Source organism: Mixophyes fleayi, chromosome 5 (genome assembly GCF_038048845.1).
Source record: "Mixophyes fleayi isolate aMixFle1 chromosome 5, aMixFle1.hap1, whole genome shotgun sequence".
Lineage (NCBI taxonomy): Eukaryota > Metazoa > Chordata > Amphibia > Anura > Limnodynastidae > Mixophyes > Mixophyes fleayi.
In genome coordinates this window covers 41,901,449-41,919,588 of record NC_134406.1, presented here as the reverse complement: position 1 = coordinate 41,919,588, position 18,140 = coordinate 41,901,449, and the positions used below count along the sequence as shown (strand labels likewise).

General features: G+C 42.3%; 1 protein-coding gene across 3 annotated transcripts; it reads right to left on the bottom strand.

Moving 5' to 3' along the window:
- Nucleotides 1-2,543: 2,543 nt before the first annotated feature.
- On the bottom strand, nucleotides 2,544-7,646 carry IDI1 (isopentenyl-diphosphate delta isomerase 1). 3 transcript variants are annotated; one of them, XM_075212084.1, is made up of 5 exons: nucleotides 7,267-7,646; nucleotides 6,204-6,367; nucleotides 5,513-5,605; nucleotides 4,106-4,233; nucleotides 2,544-3,182 (listed from the first exon to the last, which is right to left on the bottom strand). In XM_075212084.1, exons 1-5 carry the CDS (start codon nucleotides 7,389-7,391, stop codon nucleotides 2,865-2,867), a joined length of 828 nt encoding a protein of 275 aa, XP_075068185.1. In that variant the 5' UTR covers nucleotides 7,392-7,646; the 3' UTR covers nucleotides 2,544-2,864. The 3 variants fall into 3 exon arrangements, with proteins under 3 accessions (XP_075068185.1, XP_075068186.1, XP_075068187.1); XM_075212085.1 differs by having other exon boundaries at nucleotides 6,204-6,364; XM_075212086.1 differs by lacking the exon at nucleotides 7,267-7,646 and adding an exon at nucleotides 7,073-7,107.
- Between the last annotated feature and the right edge of the window lie 10,494 nt (nucleotides 7,647-18,140).

Sequence of the window (18,140 nt, the reverse complement as noted above, 5' to 3'; positions counted from 1 at the left end):
GTTATATAGATCTACACACAGACATACTGTTTAATCTCAAAATTAGAAGCATTTTACCCAAAAAATATATTTTAATATATTTAGCAGTTGAGTAATTGGATTATCTCTTGGGGGGCAAACATTTCAAAATAACAGTATTTTGCATTTGCAACTGTCCTATTCCAAACTATCGTAGCCTTGCAATATTAAAAAGAAAATTAGACCGGCTTGGCCAAGTACTGCAATAAAGTAAATTTAGATAAGACAACGTGTAGCACTGATTGGCTACATGTCAGTTTCATTTTAGAAGTTAACCTTATGTAAAGACTTGCCTTATATTTCCTCCTCACTGTATAATCCCTCCCTAGGACCTTTTTTGTTTTATTGGAGGAGGAGGGGGTTCAAATAAAGAAGAAAAAAAAAAAACTGGGCTACTCCTGCCAAACTAGAGTGTAGCAGTGTAGTCTTTATCTCATGATATCACTCAAGTCCTCCACTGTGACTCTGGAATCATTATTTATAAGCCACCACCAATTCTGTGATACAGAAGCCCCTAACAAATAGATGAGTGAATACACAAAAGTAGCACGGATGAGTGTGAGTAATGCTATAGGGACTCTCGCAGAGCTGCAAAATATATGACTGTGTCCATGGGAGTCATACCTGAGACAATAGGTAGAGGACCCTGCCCATGACTGCTTACATTCTAGAGGGAGGGGGTGGTAAGAGATAGTAGGAGGAACTGGGAGAAAATGGAGATGGCAGGCAAGAAAGAGGAAGTGATAAGAGGATCAGGATTTATAGAAGGGGATGAGGGAAGAGTGAGGATTTCAGCTACAGGAGGGTAGGAGCCAAGACTCAATTTTGGCTTTGCAGTAGCTGGCAAAGTTGAGAGCGGTGGGGAAGGCAGTTTAGAATTAATGGTAGCAAAGAGGGTCTGGGTTTATTGAACAGGGAGATGAGGGATGTGAAATAGGTATGTGTTTGGCAAGAGAAAGGGCAGAATAGGAGGAAAAGATGAATTTAAAGTAGGTGAAGTTAGCTATGGAGTGGGATTTCCTCCATTGGAGGAGATGAGTAAGAGGGGGAGTGCTAGGGTTGAGATTGGCAGAGAAAGTGGGGTGGCTGGGGGTGCAGTATCAAGGGCAATAGTGTTGTGTTGCAAAAAGACGGCGTTAGGGAAGAAACGGGAGAGAGGATGAGATCAAGGGAGGACGCAAAGATAATACTTAGTCCTGCACATCACCTCCTCATTGCTTCCTTTTTCAGAGCTATCCTACAACACAGTAAGAGATGTCCATTGTGGAGGTACAGCAGGGGTGGGCAAACCAGTCCTCAAGGGCCATAAACAGTTCATGTTTTTTGGATTTCTTTAATCATACATAGCTGAGTTAATCTATTTGGCTGGGTCAGTAATTATCCCAGCTGTTTCTACAGACAGAAATCCAAAAAACATGAACTGTTTATGGCCCTTGAGGACTGGTTTGCCCACCCCTGAGGTACAGGGTGACCTCTTTATATGGACTGAGAAACAGGTTTATTTTTCTGTCCAGTGCTAGAGAAAATGGCAGTTTATTTAACAAACTAGGCAGGGGAGTAAAGTTTGGTGCTTTGGTTTTTGTACTTTCATAGTAAAGCTTAGCTTTTTTACCACATGAGCATAAATACACCTATCTACTTCCTACACTACTAAGTATTTTATTAATGCACCCCCCCCCCCATGACTTTGGTTATTACCATTTATTTATATAGCGCCACTAATTCCCCAGCACTGTACAGAGAACTCGCTCACATCAGTCCCTGCCCCATTGGGGCTTACAGTCTAAATTCCCTAACATAGACACACACAGATTAGGGTCAATTTGTTAGCAGCCAATTAACCTACCAGTATGTTTTTGTTTGTAATATAGAAACAGCAAATCAATAAAGCTCAACAGCTTTAAATTACAGTTGAGGGGTTGCAATGTGTTTGAGGACCAATCACAATACTCTGATTGCAGCTTATGATTGGTCTTCCCATTTCAGCCCAGGTGAGAAAAACAGGAGTATGTGGTTCCAGCTAGAGGCCTGGGATGAAAGTACAGCTTTAACATTCAAAATTGGCTAGCAAAGCTTCACCAGTATAACTCCTGCAATCTTCAATACAGCTGGTATGGGAGCTGAACATTCTTTATTGGCTACAACTTCTTGTTGCTGCTGTGAATTCAGGGCCATTTTTCTCACTCTCCCACTTGAGAATGTTTTACAGGTACACTGCAAGCATCTACAACCCATTGTTAATTATTTATTTTTATCTTTGGCTAAGTTCACTTTTAGCTTGTACTGTGAACAAATCTTTCTAAGCAGCCTATCCCCTCCTGATGACTAAAGCGAAATTTCACAACATCTTCAAACCCACAATCATCAATAAAGACTAGTTTAGAGAAAATATCCCAATCCCATTTTTTTCGATTGTCATTCAAACTTCTAGAGGAGGGGAAGGGGGAAGGCACTGTCTCATCCACTCTTTAAACCAATTGCCACTTAAAAGCAGGGGCTTAATTTTAAATAAATATAATGTTAAGTCATTATGAAAAAGTTTTATTACAGACAAATATGGTAAAATTTTGTTTTCTAAAACATTCATTTTTAGAAAATACTGCTTAATTTGTGTTATTTTTACCATATAACCTACTGTTTGTCTTTTGGCTACAAGGAAAGTCACAAAGAGGGTTAATTAGTTCTCACATCTTGTTCCACTGTTTTAAACACTGAATGTCCATGGTCCTGTAGTAATTATTGTAAATCTATTTGCACAAGTACTTCTGGCAGCCTTAATACAGGATCAGTAACAGTTTAGATCACTGCATGCACTATAGAGCTGTCCCGTCTCCGCAGAGTGCTGCTCACATACGATGGATTTTATTATGGTCCTCAAAAGATTTCAGGTTCTCCAGGTTATCCCACCATTTGAAAAGAAAAGTGTTCGCAATGAGCTGGAACCACGGGGTAATCTTTGCCTCTCCCCGTTTAGCGCTGTCCAGTAACGCTGTTAGCTCCTCTTGTGACACGTAGCAGTGGCTTTTGATCTCATTAGGATCTGGATCAAGTGCAACATCCTTTTGTATGAACAGAATGTAATCTATTTCATGCTCTCCCCAGATGCCATCGGATTGGGCTTTGTAATGAATCCTCGTTAGATAGTGAAGTTCATCAGGCATTACCTGCAGGTTGAAATAATATTTAACAGTTATTTGAGTTGAGTTGAACTCTATGGTTAAAAACAAAAAAAAAAACCAAACCAGATCTGAGTACTACCCAAGCCACAAGTGTTCGCAGTGATATCAGCACCCCAGGGCAACGCTCTGGGAAGTAATGCCTTAGAGTAACTTAAGGCCTTATTCTGCAGTTCATGTGAACACATTTATAAGTAACATTGAATACTGAACCTTAATATTAAGCAGGAGGGGCAAATACATCACATCTGCAACATTAACTTGTTAAAGCAATAACTGCAGTCGGAACACTATGGGGCATATTCAATTAGCTTTTGGATTCGTGGTAACGCGCGTTGCCGCGAAAAGTGCGCGTTCTTGCGGGTATTACGGTACCGCATTAACGCGGATTTTCGTTCACAACCCTATGGGCTGCGAACGAAAATCCACGTTATTGCGGTACCGTGTATTACGTTTCGCGGCTGTTCCGGCGCGTTACTGCGAATCCAAAAGCTAATTGAATATGCCCCTATTTGTGCAAAGAGACAAATTCTTGTTTTAAATTAAGTCATTATGTTCAGCCCTAAAATAGGGTATTCTAACAGCCCCTGAAGTACCCAAGAATGAGACTATTCATTACAATAGTGTTTAAATTGTCTAACAAAACCATTTTTTATTTATTTTATTAAAAATTAATTGCTGCAAGGTTGAGTTCAATTAAAGTGATGTCCTGAGCATTGCTGCATAACCGAGAGCCCCACTTGTTCCACTAATCGACAAGGTACTAGTTTAAAAGCCCTCTCCAGCTATTCCACCTTATAATAGCTGGAAAGGGAAGAGTATCAGGTAAAGTATTTAAATTGCCCGGAGTTCTTTCAAGCTCCATGATAGAGAATGAAATGTTTACCTATAATAAAAGATAAGAGTTTTACCTGATCCATTGGAATGCCTAGCTCGGCTTTCATACGTCTCTGTGCTGCTCGCCGCACCCCAATGGAACCTTCCTCTGTTTCCGAGGGGGTATTGAGTGGGTGACTGCAGCAAGTGTTTGTGTAACAACCTAGGAATAAATATAAAAACCAGTGAGCTTCAAAGTGCACACTAGAGTAAAACAATAGATGTTTATATAATATACACATTAAAAAATAAATAAAAATATATATATATATCAAATAACATAATGCTAAAATTTCTGAAGACATGATTAAGCCGCAGTTCCACAGTTGTTACAAGTTAGCTTGTGGTGATCTCTGCACTAAATGGTGTGTTCCTCTTCTCATCATTCATAATGTTGTATCTTTGCCATTCTCCCCCTGAATAAACACCCATTTATTTATATAGTGCCAACATATTCTGTAGCACTTTACAATTGGGAACAAAAACAGTAATAAACAGACTAAGAGGCGAGAGGGCCCTGCTCACAAGCTTACAATCTATGGGACCTATCTCCTTTAAACAGCACATATGATGCTGGCAATGAATCAGCAGAGGTATATAGGAAAGGCAGGTAGGTGTATATGACTAACATCCCACTCACCATCTATCTATAAGATATGTATATACCGCTTCTTCCCTCTTATGGGACTCACACAGAAATAAACTTGCAGGCATTCGCTTAAGTGACCCTCAATTGTATTCTAACATTTCCCTGTATGTATAGTGGTATTACAATTTTAAATATATGCTGTTTATATATTTTCTGAATGCTGGATTAATGCATATGTAAATTGTAAGGTAATATAAGTAAAAGAGACATTTATATAGTAATGAGAAATGTATAGAGCAGAGATTCTCAACACTTCTAACATGCCATGTTACATGCGTCCCTCCCAGCAGTGCTGTAGTAATGGTACATGTTCAACCTATAGACTAGAGCACCTCCCTGAAAAAAATATTTGGGGCTGGTTAACACTTTTAATAAGCCAAATAGTAGAATGTGACCTGTTTCTCAGAATCAGAAGGCCATGGACAAATACTTCAGCCCACACTCCAAAAACATACTGGTAGGTTAATTGGTTGCTAACAAAATTGACGTGTGTGTGTGTTAGGGAATTTAGACTGTAAGCCCCAATGGTGCAGGGACTGATGTGAGTGAGCTCTCTGTAGCTGCGGAATTAGTGGCGCTATATAAATGGTAATAATAGATCACAGGGCTTCACTAAGGGGAAGGAGCTACTTGTCAAACGTTAGGTTTAACAGTGATAGGACCTTTAATACAATTGCCTGGGCCTGTAACCTGTGTTAAGGAGAGTTGAGAGACCCTGGATTGGAGGCAGAACACCATATAAAATAATCTTGCATTACTTTTTTTTTAATTTAATTTCTCCAGTAATACAAACCTGGAAATGTGATTTTAGCATCTGATCTTTGCTGTAACAGCAGTTTATTTTCCGTATTAAATAAGAAAACACTGAAGGCTCTATGCAGCATACCTGTAATAAAAAAAAAAATGACCGTTCAAAAAGGTTAAATCGACTTTATAAGAGCAAAACAGTAAAGAATGTAAAAGTCAAATGGTTGTGCAGGTATTGAGGAGTGTGGTCCCTGGGATGTTACTGCATACACACCAATGCAAACGGGTAACTTGATAAATACAAAGTTACAGCACAGGGTACAAGACCACAATTTGTCAAATTAAATAATAAAAGCTGAAAACAGAGGGACCTCTCCAGTGATACCTTGGTAAAAATAAGATTATTGCTGTATTTATTTTGCTTATTTTTTTTCTTCAAATCCAATATGCTACCACATTAAACCTATATTTTTAATTTAACTGAGGTTGTGTTTAGTTTTGAGTAGGAGGACCAATCACAAGCCACAATCAAGAAAACCGTAATTAAGAATCAAACTGAATTGGAGGTACCATGGAGGCATGGTGCAACCCCTGGGGCTAGAGCTTGGTGAAGAAGGCTAGTAATATTCATCTAGTAGGTGGTAGTGCAGCGTTAAACACAAAGCTCACGAAAACTATTCCAACCATTGGGTGCAAACGACCTCTCGTTTTATAGGGGTCAAAATTAATGTTCTTACCTTTGTCAATGTTTACATTGAGATGGCAGTTTTTCTTGGTATCTGCTCCAATCTTTTTATCATCCTCATCAATAAGAATACACATCTCTGACAGCAGCTGAACCTGCTTCTCGTCCAGGGAGTCCGTGTCTACCTCAGGCATAGCTGCTAGATTCCTCTTGCTACTGAAAAGAAAGAACAACCAGCTTTACTTACAGACAAACTACAGCACTAACAAGACAATGTGATTGGGAGTTGCCCAACACAACCGAGCAAAACATTTGGGGACAATACAGTTGTCAATTGGCAGTAAATGCAATTACAGCAACTGTTTAAGAACAGCCTTCCCATCATTAAATTCAGCTCCAGCAACAGTGAGGAGCAGGGAAGTTAGTAAATGGTGAATGGATAATGTTGTGGGGTCAGCACAATCATGAAGACTAGGGACCTGATTCATTAAGGATCTTAACTTGAGAAACTTCTTATTTCAGTCTCCTGGACAAAACCATGTTACAATGCAAGGGGTGCAAATTAGTTTTATATTTTGCCCATAAGTTAAATACTGTCTGTTTTTTTCATGTAGCACACAAATACTTGATAGCTTATTTTTACACTGAAATTTAAAGTTGATATTTGTGTGCTACATGAAAAACAGTCAGTATTTATCTTATGTGCAAAACAGAATGCTAATTTGCACCCCTTGCATTGTAACATGGTTTTGTCCAGGAGACTGAAATAAGAAGTTTCTCAAGTTAAGATCCTTAATGAATCAGGCCTTAGAATCTCACATTAGATCATCACAGACAGCATGGAATCTATTCATGATGATAACATAATGTGTGAAGAGTACAATTCACAATTACCAGCCCATTGCACTGCAGTCACCCTACCCGAGATTAAATGGCTGACAATAGCTTGCTTCACTTCCTTGTCGGCCAGATCTCACACACCCACGGGCTCTCCAGCTGATGCCAAGCATGGTATAATCATGGTTACATCATATAATGTACAGGCTCCAGCATGCACTGCCAGACCTGCAGCCACAAGCTGCTTCGCTCTCCCCGGGGGCCACGCCGGGTCTCACCTGCTGTACTGTGCGCTCCACACTCTCTGCCGCCAGACAGCGGTCAAACCAGGGTCCCTGCCAGCTCTAACCTGTAAGAACCGAGCTCCGCCCACTACCACCGCCCCTAGCGCACGGCGCAACATCTCCCAACCAATCAGACGTCAGCACCACCGCGTCCCACCATCTGCTGATCACCGGCACACACGACGACACCGCCCGTCTGCACCACTCTGCCCGGTGATCAGGTCTCCGGTGACTAAGACGCCAAAAGCAGATGTCACTTGGGTGGCAAACAACAGCCTTCGGCCTTTGTTGCCTGGATCACCGCGATCAGAATAACCTCTACACTAGTTGGGGGACCTGGTGATAAATCCCACCCTCCCGTCTCTGCGTCACACGCGTGTTCCACAATACGCCCTCATGTGTGACATGAGACATACATCGCCCCGCCCCCGATGCGGCTGTCAGTCAGGAGGGCGCATGCGCAAACGACTCAAGGCGAAGTTTGTCTCGGAATTAAAAGGGAAATAATTATTTTAGAAAATACTAATCTTCGTAAAAGCTTAACTCTACTGAGTACGCGTGTGCTATTTAGATACAACAATAACAGCTGGAAATGTTCTTCATATTCACAGTAACTGATACCTGTTCAGCCATCCGAACTTAAGAAGATGAGTCAGCAGGTTAAGATTATTATTTATGCTTAGGTATAGGCTAATAGGGTGTACCTTACCCAAATAAAGTAGTTAAGCACAAAGTAGTAATAGCATAAATGAGGGGATTGGTGCTTGAGTGACCAAATTTTACTCAACATGATTAGTTAACGTGCTTCCCCTTAAGAGAGTACAAAAATAATTTTGTGTTTCTATAAATATATACAGTAATATATAGGGTAATTAAACAGTAATAAAGGATATGATGACCAAGAGGGAACGCGGTAGGTAAAGATGAGGTTGGAGATGTAGGAAAGGAGAGATTGAGAACTTTGCAGGTGAGGGTGAGGGGTTTAAATTTAATTTTGTAGGCCATGGGGAGTCAATGTAGGGACTGGTGGAGGGGACAGCAGGGATAGAGTGGCGGGAGAGAAAAATGAGGAGGATAGAAGCATAAAGGATAGCCCTAAGAATGGCAAGCTGAGAGTCAGGTAGCCCAGAAAGAAGGAGTTTACAGTAGTCAAGGCGCAAGATTACAAGAGAGTGAATAATAGTTCTGGTGGCTTCCGTGGTCGAAAGGGTCGTTTCTTGGATATATTCTGGAGGTGGAAGTAGCAGGATTTTTAATAGGGACAGAATGTGAGGTTTGAAGGAGAGGGAGAAGTCGAGGAGGACCCCAAGACATCAAACTTGAGGGACAGAAAGGACAGTAGTATTATTAACAGAAATAGAGAGGGGGGTTTGAGAGCCCTGGATAAGGGGAAGATGATTAGTTCAGTCTTGGAAATAATACGTTTAAGAAAGCGCTGGGACATCCAAGTTGAGATAGCCGAGCGACAGCAGGAGACACAAGACATAAGCAAAGGGGAGAGGTCAGATGATGAAAGATAAACTTGGGTATCCTCAGCATAGAGGTGGTACTGGAGGCCCAGGGAGCTGATGAGGACACCAAGGGAGGAGGTGTAAAGGGAGAAGAGCAGGGGACCAAGTATGGAACCTTGGGGAATGCCGACAGGTATGGGGGGAATTTGGAGTCATGTGTAGAGACTGAAAAGGAGCAATTGGTGAGGTAAGAGGAAAACCAGGAGAGGACAGTGTTACAGAGGCCTATAGATTTTTGAGAGTTTGCAAAAGGAGGGAGTGGTCAACAGTATCAAAGGCAGCAGAGAGGCCGAGAAGGATAAGAAGGGGGGGGGGGGGGGGTAGGGGCATTGCTTGTTGCGCACAATCGATTCCAGTTTGCAAAAACAATTGAAAGTTGCATCAGCTCCGAGTTTGCACAGATTATGAATTGTCCTATAGTTTGATTGGGAGCCATTTTGTTTTTTCCAGTTACTCTTTTTCGGAGAAGAACATTTTTGGGTGCACTTTAAAGAACGTAAAATATGAATAATAATAATTGAATTCATATTTTATACAAGTTAACCCGTGCATGATAGTCATGCATTCTAGTCAAATCAAGCTACTTAAGGTGTTAAAAAGGTTCTTGTCATGCATTTGGGCCTAGCCCAGGCCTCCTCAGGGGAAGAGCGTTACTTCCCAACACAAGCGCCCTTTTTTAACGTGGTTTTGTCCACATGTCACCACCTCATCATTTTTCTCCATCACCTCATCCTTCATCAAGCTACTTAAGGTGTTAAAAACTCCCCACTGTCACCCCCGGCAACCACTAACCTCTCCCAACTCTCCTTCAAGAAATATATAGGTCAGTGTATAACTCTGCCCAGCAGGTGGCGCTGCAGCTTGTTTTTTTTCCCACACACGCCACTAGGCATTTATATAGTAGATATATATATGTATATATATATATATATATATATATATATATTTTTACATACACACACACACACACACACACACTGTTCAAATAGTAACATTAGCCTAGATAGATATAAAACAATACAAAAAAGAGGGCTAAGCATTTGTTTTTTTTGTTATGTTAAAATAAAAGGACATTAATGAAATGCTTGAGAAAACGGATGTCTTTAGTCTACTTTTGAGGCTTTGTAAAGCTTGAGTCTCAAATTTAGTATGGGAGATTCTAGGTACTGTTAGCAGTCCTGCATCTGCAGATCAAAGTGAGTGTTAGTACTGCTGCATTTGTACCATCTGCAAGTTGTACAGTTCTTTTTCATGTGTTCTGACCTGAGACCCACCCTATTCCTCAGCTCAGCTATTTAAACCCCCTCAGTGCACAGGCCTGTGCTAGAGTATTAGGCTCCAAACCTTTACTCCAGCATTCCTGTACTTCCTGTGGCTAATCCCTGTGACCCAGACCATCCCTGACCTCTTTTCTGCCTGTTGTTTGGTACTATCTATGCTCCTGATTGTTGTTGACCCTGCTTGTTCTGGTTTTCTGACTTGTCATTCTGCAGTCTGTGGACCAGTCCCAGCTATGTTGACCAATCGCTTGATGCAGTTTAATACCAGCTCTTGTGTTACGATCTGCAGGTAAAAGTCCTGTGCTAATCCTAATTGGCACCGGCAGACCAGGGGCACTGAGTCTTAACGAGTACCCCGGTGTTAACCAAGAACCGCCACAAAGCGGGATGGACTTTGCTGCCAGGAACTTGCAGGTTGCAACCCCCTGGACAATCTCAGGAAGTAACACAGGCTTCAAGGGAGGATGATATTCCCAGAAGATAACGCAGAGATAATGATAATGGTGGAATCAGGTGTATGGATGCACACAGAATAACAGGCTGGCAGGGATCTAGTACAAAGAATCAGGCATAGAGGTACTGACCGGTTAGGATCGGGTACACGGGTAGTCAGACAGTGCGCAGTCAGACAAGCCAAGTTCGGTACACAGGTGATCCAGCAAATGGAGTCGGGCAGGCCAAGTAACGGTACACAGAAGATCCAGCAGCAGTACTCATTCACACGGAGGATACAGGAGTCAGTTGCTCAGCAACTAAATTGCACTGACCGGCAGCGTGTCAGTGCAGCGTCTAAATAGAGCACTTTCAAAATACCCACCCTGACAGGCGGAACATGTGACCCGCCACCCGGAAGTGCTGGATCAGGACGGACGGAGTAGCGCTGGAGCGAGTGACAGGTAAGTGTGTTACAGCCTGAAGGCGACCTGTGAACCTACAGAAAGCAAAGCCCAAACCTCCTTGAGGGGGTCCTTGGTGAAATCCACCAAGGACCCCCTCAGTAAACTCTTACTGCCAGCGTTAATTTAGATTCTTGAAAGTGAATCCACTGTATCTGCTGGAATCATGACACTGTACGTCCGGGGGACAGAGCCCGGAGATGACTTGAAAATGCATAGGTAGTGGAACTGGAACCCAAGCACAAAGTAAGGCACTAGCACAATGCACTCGTTATCCCTGCATCACTTTTTATTTCTTTGTCCTGGCCTATTGCATGGACCAGACATTTGTGGATCCCCACCAGACATTAGAGTACTTTTTTAGTTTATTTATTGACATAAGCACTTAGCATTTTTTGCATTTTATACACATTCTTTGTGTGTTTTTGTCCCCCTATCTTGAGGGGTTTGGGTATAGACCCTTATGGGCGACTCTTTCCCCAAGTTGTTGGAGGCTCTCTTATTATGGGGGTAGCTGATGAAAGGTGACTGTCTAAGCCTTGCAGTGGAGGTGGTCCCCAGTGGGGTGGGGTACGGCTTATCAATGCAGAGTACCCCGAGAAGACTTACCCGGACCTTCAGCGATGACTCCTCTTCAAACCGACTTCAGCCAGTGATGATGAAGTAAGAAGGCGCCTGCACTTGATGATGTCATTGACCATGCCGACGCGATTATCAATGTTGTCAAGGGGGTAATGTAAGTATGCACCCATGTACAATGTAGAAGCCTTTGTAAAGTACATTGTACATAGGTGCATACTTACATTACCCCTTAACAACATCGATAATCGCGTCGGCATGGTCAATGACGTCATCAAGTGCAGCTGCCTTCTTACTTGGTGGTCTGACCAAGTAACTGGGTTTATCATCATGTCAGAGACTTCTATACTTAGGCAAACAAGATTAATTGTGTGTTCACTTTTATGAATAACGGGGAATAACTAGTGTGAGGCCCATAGCATTCATTGTGCAAAGGCAGTCTAGGCCACGGTGTGAGCGTTTGTAATCAACCCATCGTCATCACTTTATATAGCGCCACTTCTTCCGCAGCGCTGTACAGAGAACTCACATCAGTCCCTGGAGCTTACAGTCTAAACCCTAACACACACACATACAGACAAACAGACTGGGGTTAATTTGTTAACAGCTACTTCACCTACCAGTATATTTTTGGAGTGTGGGAGGAAACCCACGCAAACACGAGGAGAACATACAAACTCCACACAGATAAGGCCATAGTCTGAAATTGAACTCATGACCCCAGTGCTGTGAGGCAGAAGTGCTAACCACTAAGCCACCATGCTGCCTGACCCATGTATTGAAATCCCAAAGGATAACCTATCTTTCATGTTCCTGGATTATACCAGTAACAATGTCTGAGATTTCTTGTGAAAATATCTTCTCATCTCCAGAGGGACAGTAGATGAGACTCTGAAATCCAAACCTGTAGCACTCCAGGCAGCAATACGCTCAATGCACACAAATAAGCGAGTTATTCCTACTGGGCCCTAAGTTTAAGTTTATTTTAAAGCTGATTGCCTCTCCACTTGACCTGCATTCCTGTTTTGAGTAGTGGTTTACAGAAAAATAGTTTGGGATGACAGCTTCCAAGATAGGGGCTGCCAGGTCTCCATAATGCATAATAGATCTGATGATTCAATGTGGTCATCTTTGTAGCACTCATGTTTCTCATAGCTCTGGTATAACAGAAGATACACCTGAAAGGGCATACCAGAGGGAATTTTCTGTATATCCAGTGAGGGGTCTCTGGAAGTGGAGGTCACGAAGGGAGAACTTACAGTTCTGTTACTCCGAACACTAGACCATCTTTTGGACACAACTTCTGTCAGTCTTATATGTTTTCCCAGTGTTTTTTTTTTTTTGTATTAATGCCAAAGGACTGAAGCATGAAATCTTGTGACGGTTTAATAGGAACTGTAGCATTTTGTGGGCAGAGTGAATGAATGAAGTTGGAGGTGTAGGAATACATTGGGTCATCAATGAAGAAGTAAAGTGCTTAACATCAGACTGTGGTTAGTGATGTGAGAGGTAGAATTGTTCAATCACATCTGTGTTAAAGTCAGATACTGTTATAAACTTACCTGCTCCAAACTCCTGTGCTGCTGATTCTCTCTCCCTCTGCGTAGAACTCAGCACTTTCTGGTTCGGGTGGTCACATGATTGTGGCTGGGAGGTGGCATAGTCTTTCTGCAGAATATATAAACTCACTCTGAGACTGTAGCAGTGTCAGAGCAAAACGTCTCAGCTTGTCTGACTCCTGGTCCTTGTTCGGTTCCTGTGCTCTCACTCCCCGAGTTGCTGCCCTGTTTATTGATAGCTTGTGTACCAGACCTTGGCTCCATCCTTACACTCCATCTGCCTCCTCATTGCCGTCATGTGTTATAGAGTTCGGCTTCATTCTGACTATCCATCTACCACCTTATTGTCCACCTGTGTACCAGACCCCTACTTGTTCTGACACTCCACCTGCCATCAGTACCTATTACTTATTAACCATTCGTGTACCAATTCAGACTCAGTTACTCTGTTTGCTGTCAGTTGTTTCTCCCCTTTCCTACTGTGTTCAGTATTGTGTTACACCTAGTGGCAGATCAGGGGACCGTGACCTGCGGGTTCTCGTTCCTGGCAGCTAAGCCCATCTCACCTTGTGGCGGTTCTTGGTGAAAACTGGGGAATCTATTAGAATCTGCACCCTAGGTCGGCCAGCGCCATTCTAGGTTAACTCATGGATTCCTATCTCTGAATTCGTTACTGATACACTGCCATCAGTTCATTCTTGCTGGACCAAAAGATCTGATGTTTCCAGCTTTTTCTCTTGTACTACCTGTCATTGGAGGTGTGCCACAAAATCTCTTCTGCTGCTTTTTTATTTTGAAAGCCCAGCAGGTACATTGAGTGTTTTTCTTTGCCTGAGATACTGTGGACTCTTGTATTACTTAAGTGGGGATCTGTTCAAGTAAATCAACTGTTTTGGGTTCTTGATATTTCTGTCGTGGAAAAAATATTATTTTATTATAAAAAAAGGGGACAAATCCTGCATGCAGCTTCTGCAAATGCAAAATCGTGTAGTCTGACTTTTATGGATGATATTATGTGTGTTCCCTTTGTTTTAGGGAAAATAAATTATATGTTCTTGTAAGATGAATACAAGTTCTAGAAGATTCAGGACCTGACCTAATTGATTTTATGTCTTCTCTGCATTTATAAATGAACTTTGTTCCAGAAAACAATTTCAATGTTAGAGCAAGGGTCTGGAATAACAGTACATCATGGAAGGCAAGTCTGCTAGACACTAGCCACCAGACTGGAAGTCTGCTAGACACTAGCCACCAGACTGGAAGTCTGCTAGACACTAGCCACCAGACTGGAAGTCTGCTAGACACTAGCCACCAGACTGGAAGTCTGCTATTCACTAGCCACCAGACTGGACGTTTGCTATTGTTAGGGTTCCCACTATGAATCCTACGAAGAGTTGTGGTAGTGAAAAGAGATTGTCTTTATTATTTAACACAGATTACACAGATGATAAATAGGTGCAGTTAATGGCTAATGGATAAAAACAGTCCAAGACACAAAAGGTGAATTGCAGTACAGGGTAGCAGAATGATTAGATGAAGCAGAAGACACTGGATATCAGGGACAAATGGGGAAGTGCAGATTCAAGTTACCAGGTTTAGCAGATGAAGCAGGGAACTGGTTATCATGCACAAATGGTGAAGTGCAATCACAAGGAGAGTGAGTTACCAGGGTGGTCAGGAGGCATGAGGCACATGTTAGCCAGGAGGCACTGGACACTAGATGATCCATGGGAGAATCAGGCAAATGCAGGGTCAGGCAAGCCAGGGGTCATTAGCTGGTAGATTCACTATATACCCAGGAAAAAGCAGGAGCAATGTTAAATAAAGCCGTGATTTGGGTCACAGGATGAGGTGCAAAACGTAGGAACAATGCAGAGGTTGAATATCGGAGAAGACAGGATCCAAACAGGAGTTTCACAGAGAGACCATCAGCAACAAGACAAACAAACTGGCACCAGTCTGTAGGAAAAGGTCTAATAAAAGGTCAGACACAGGTTACTACCTCCAGCTCATATGATCAGGGCTTAACCCCCTGCAGGTAAAGAGAAACTGTGGAGCAACACCTCTGGTAGTGCAGAGGTACAAATTCTGAACAAGGGCCACATAGCTATACACTAATCACCAGATTAGAAGTCTGCTTTAGACTAGCCACCAGATTGAAGGTCTAATTCATACATTAGCCACTAAACTGGAGGTATGTTTTGTAGATTAGCCACTAAATTGTAAGTTTGTTTTATATACTAGCCATCAAATTTTAGGTCTGCTTTATATGTTACGCACTAGATTAGAGGTCTTCTTTATATACTAGCTAGCATATTTGGATATACTATGTAATAGTCAAAGGAAAGGGCCTTAGTATAATTGCATCTGGAATGGATTTTACTTTTTATACTAGTCTCCAGAATGGATGGTGCTTTGTATACTAGCCAAATAAGTTTTTCAGGTTCATGTACATGCCACCTAATGGGACCTGCTTACAAGGGCCTGTTTATAAGGATGTAGTGAGATCAGGGCCGGTGCTAGGGTCCACGGCGCCCTAGGCATTTTTAAAAAAGCGCCGCCCCCCCCCCCCCCCCCCCGCAAAAATCGCTGCCCCCCGCAAAAATTGCCGCCCTCCTCTCTTTACCTTGTCTCACCACCGCCGCTTCTCTGCTCCGTCTCCTCCCCTCTACTCACTGACACTAGTAAGTGGAGGGGAGGAGACGGAGCAGAGAGGCGGCGGTGGTGACAAAATAGCCTCTTCCCCCCTCCCCGTCCATCTGAATGCTGTGCGGCGGCCGTGACAGGTATGGTCAGCGGTCGCCGCACAGTTTTAAAGTATTTTAGAATACTGTGGCGCCCTCCAGAGCCCGGCGCCCTAGGCAAGTGCCTAACCTTGCCTAATGGGAGCGCCGGGCCTGAGTGAGATCCCAGATGCCTGGATTCTATGTTAATTTTTCCCTTGTTGCTGTACAATTCCTCACCCTTCTAATAGGGAGGGCTAAATACCCCACATGAGTGACATAGAAATACTGTCACAATTATATATTTTGTTTTTTTGATAATGAAATGTGCCTATAAGTGTGTTTGGCCATGCAAAATGTTCCAGGAAGGTTCAAAAGGGGTCCCACTGAAAGTTTAGGCCAAAAATCAATTCCTTTTTATTAGCTGAAAATGCTCAGCTCCTCTCGGCCCCCTACCCCTCTATACAGGAAATTCCCTCCTAAATACGCATTTCCACCCCTTGAATCTGACTTAACTGTTATTCGGTACAGTTAAAAAATTTTTTGCATATGGGTGCAAACCAAGACGCACAGCAAGGATTGTACTGGCCCACCCACCTCATCCCATGTGGTCTCCATCTTTACACACAAATCACTCTGCTTCCCATAGAAATGGGCGTATACACAGAAAATCACACTCATGACATCATAAAGCACAACTAACATTAAGGAGACAAATTTTTAACACTTTACTAAATTCCCACCATTGTAACATGAGTTGTAGTGTCCTAATGTCCACTTATGCATAAAATGCTACTAGTTAGCAGCAAAGTGTCTCATCAAGTTATTTAAAAATGTTGGCAACCATGAAAACGTTTTAGGGATAAACTCACTCTTGTTTTACTTTGTCTCCCCAGCTCTCTTCATACTTTATAGCTACTAAAGTAGTGGTTCTAGAGGTCTACAAGGTCCAACATTTTATCCTTAAGTTGTTTGTGTTTACAGTGAATTAAGTGCCTCCCTTGAAACCTTTATAACTGCCTATAGTCTGATGCACATATTAAAGACGGCAACATTCCATTCTGTAAGTTTTGTATGCATCCCTACAGCTTTTCAACAATTGCATATTTATTCTGCCACCTAGGGGTAAATGTATCAAGCTGAGAGTTCTCCGACGGGTTTGAAAAGCCAATCAGATTCTAGCTATCATTTATTTAGTACATTCTGCAAAATAATAGCTAGAATGTGATTGGTTGCTATAGACAACATCTCCACTTTTCAAACCCGCCGGAAAGCTCTCAGCTTGATACATTTATCCCTCTTAATCATCTTACTAGATGAGTGTTGTTGATTAGAAGGCTATCTGCTGTGCAGGTATAGACAAAGTACACCTGGTGCACACAGCATTACACCTTGGTTGTGCACCAATGAGCCTCAAAGGTCTACCCAGTGCAAGTCAAGATGCATGAACATATCAAGGTGCACACAAGAAAACTTTTGTGCTCCCCACCCAATTCCTATATAGCCCCAACGTTTGACAACCTAGGGTGACTTACACAGTAAAGGGGAGATCCCCTTCTGTTGAACACTTTATCTCCACCCAACTCCTAGTTTCTGCTTGTGCAAGCTGCTACGTTACCACAAATGCTTGAATGACTGCCACTAAATTACTTTGACCCGGAGTAACCAGGACTCCTTTTATCTGCCAATCACAAGTTGCCAATGAAAGAACCCATTTGAAATCTCAATGAAGGGTTGTCTTGGAGAATAATTTTTGATCATTCTGCATCTGTTGTTCGTAGTTAGTGGGTGGCTCATTTTATATGGAGATTTGGACTATATCAATTTAAGATAGAAGAAAATATTTTATTTCCCATTTGGATTATTTTTGTCTCATGCCTATCCACACACCAATACTTGCGTAAATAAACTAGTACATGTGTAAATAAAGACTTGTGTGGACAAGCAGTCTCAACCCCCTTCTATGTTGGTCATTGTAATTGCCCTCCAAGGAAAGATACACATAGGAGGGCGGTAGTACGACTTGCATTACAAGTATTTGTTTCACTTATTCCTCTGTATTTACCTTCTCTAAGGTGCTTTGCATAGCTAGGAGTGTTTACACCTCAGCCTTTATCTTTGTGTGGCAATATCCTCCACCATCTCAAAGGTCAGCTCTTCTCCTTTTTGGAGCAGAACTGAGTTGTACGTAATAAGCAATTGAGAGAATACCTATCTATATATAGACACACACACACACACACACACACACACACACACACACACACATATACCACCGCTCTACTCCAATAAAGTGCACTGCAACAGCTCGCATGAAGCC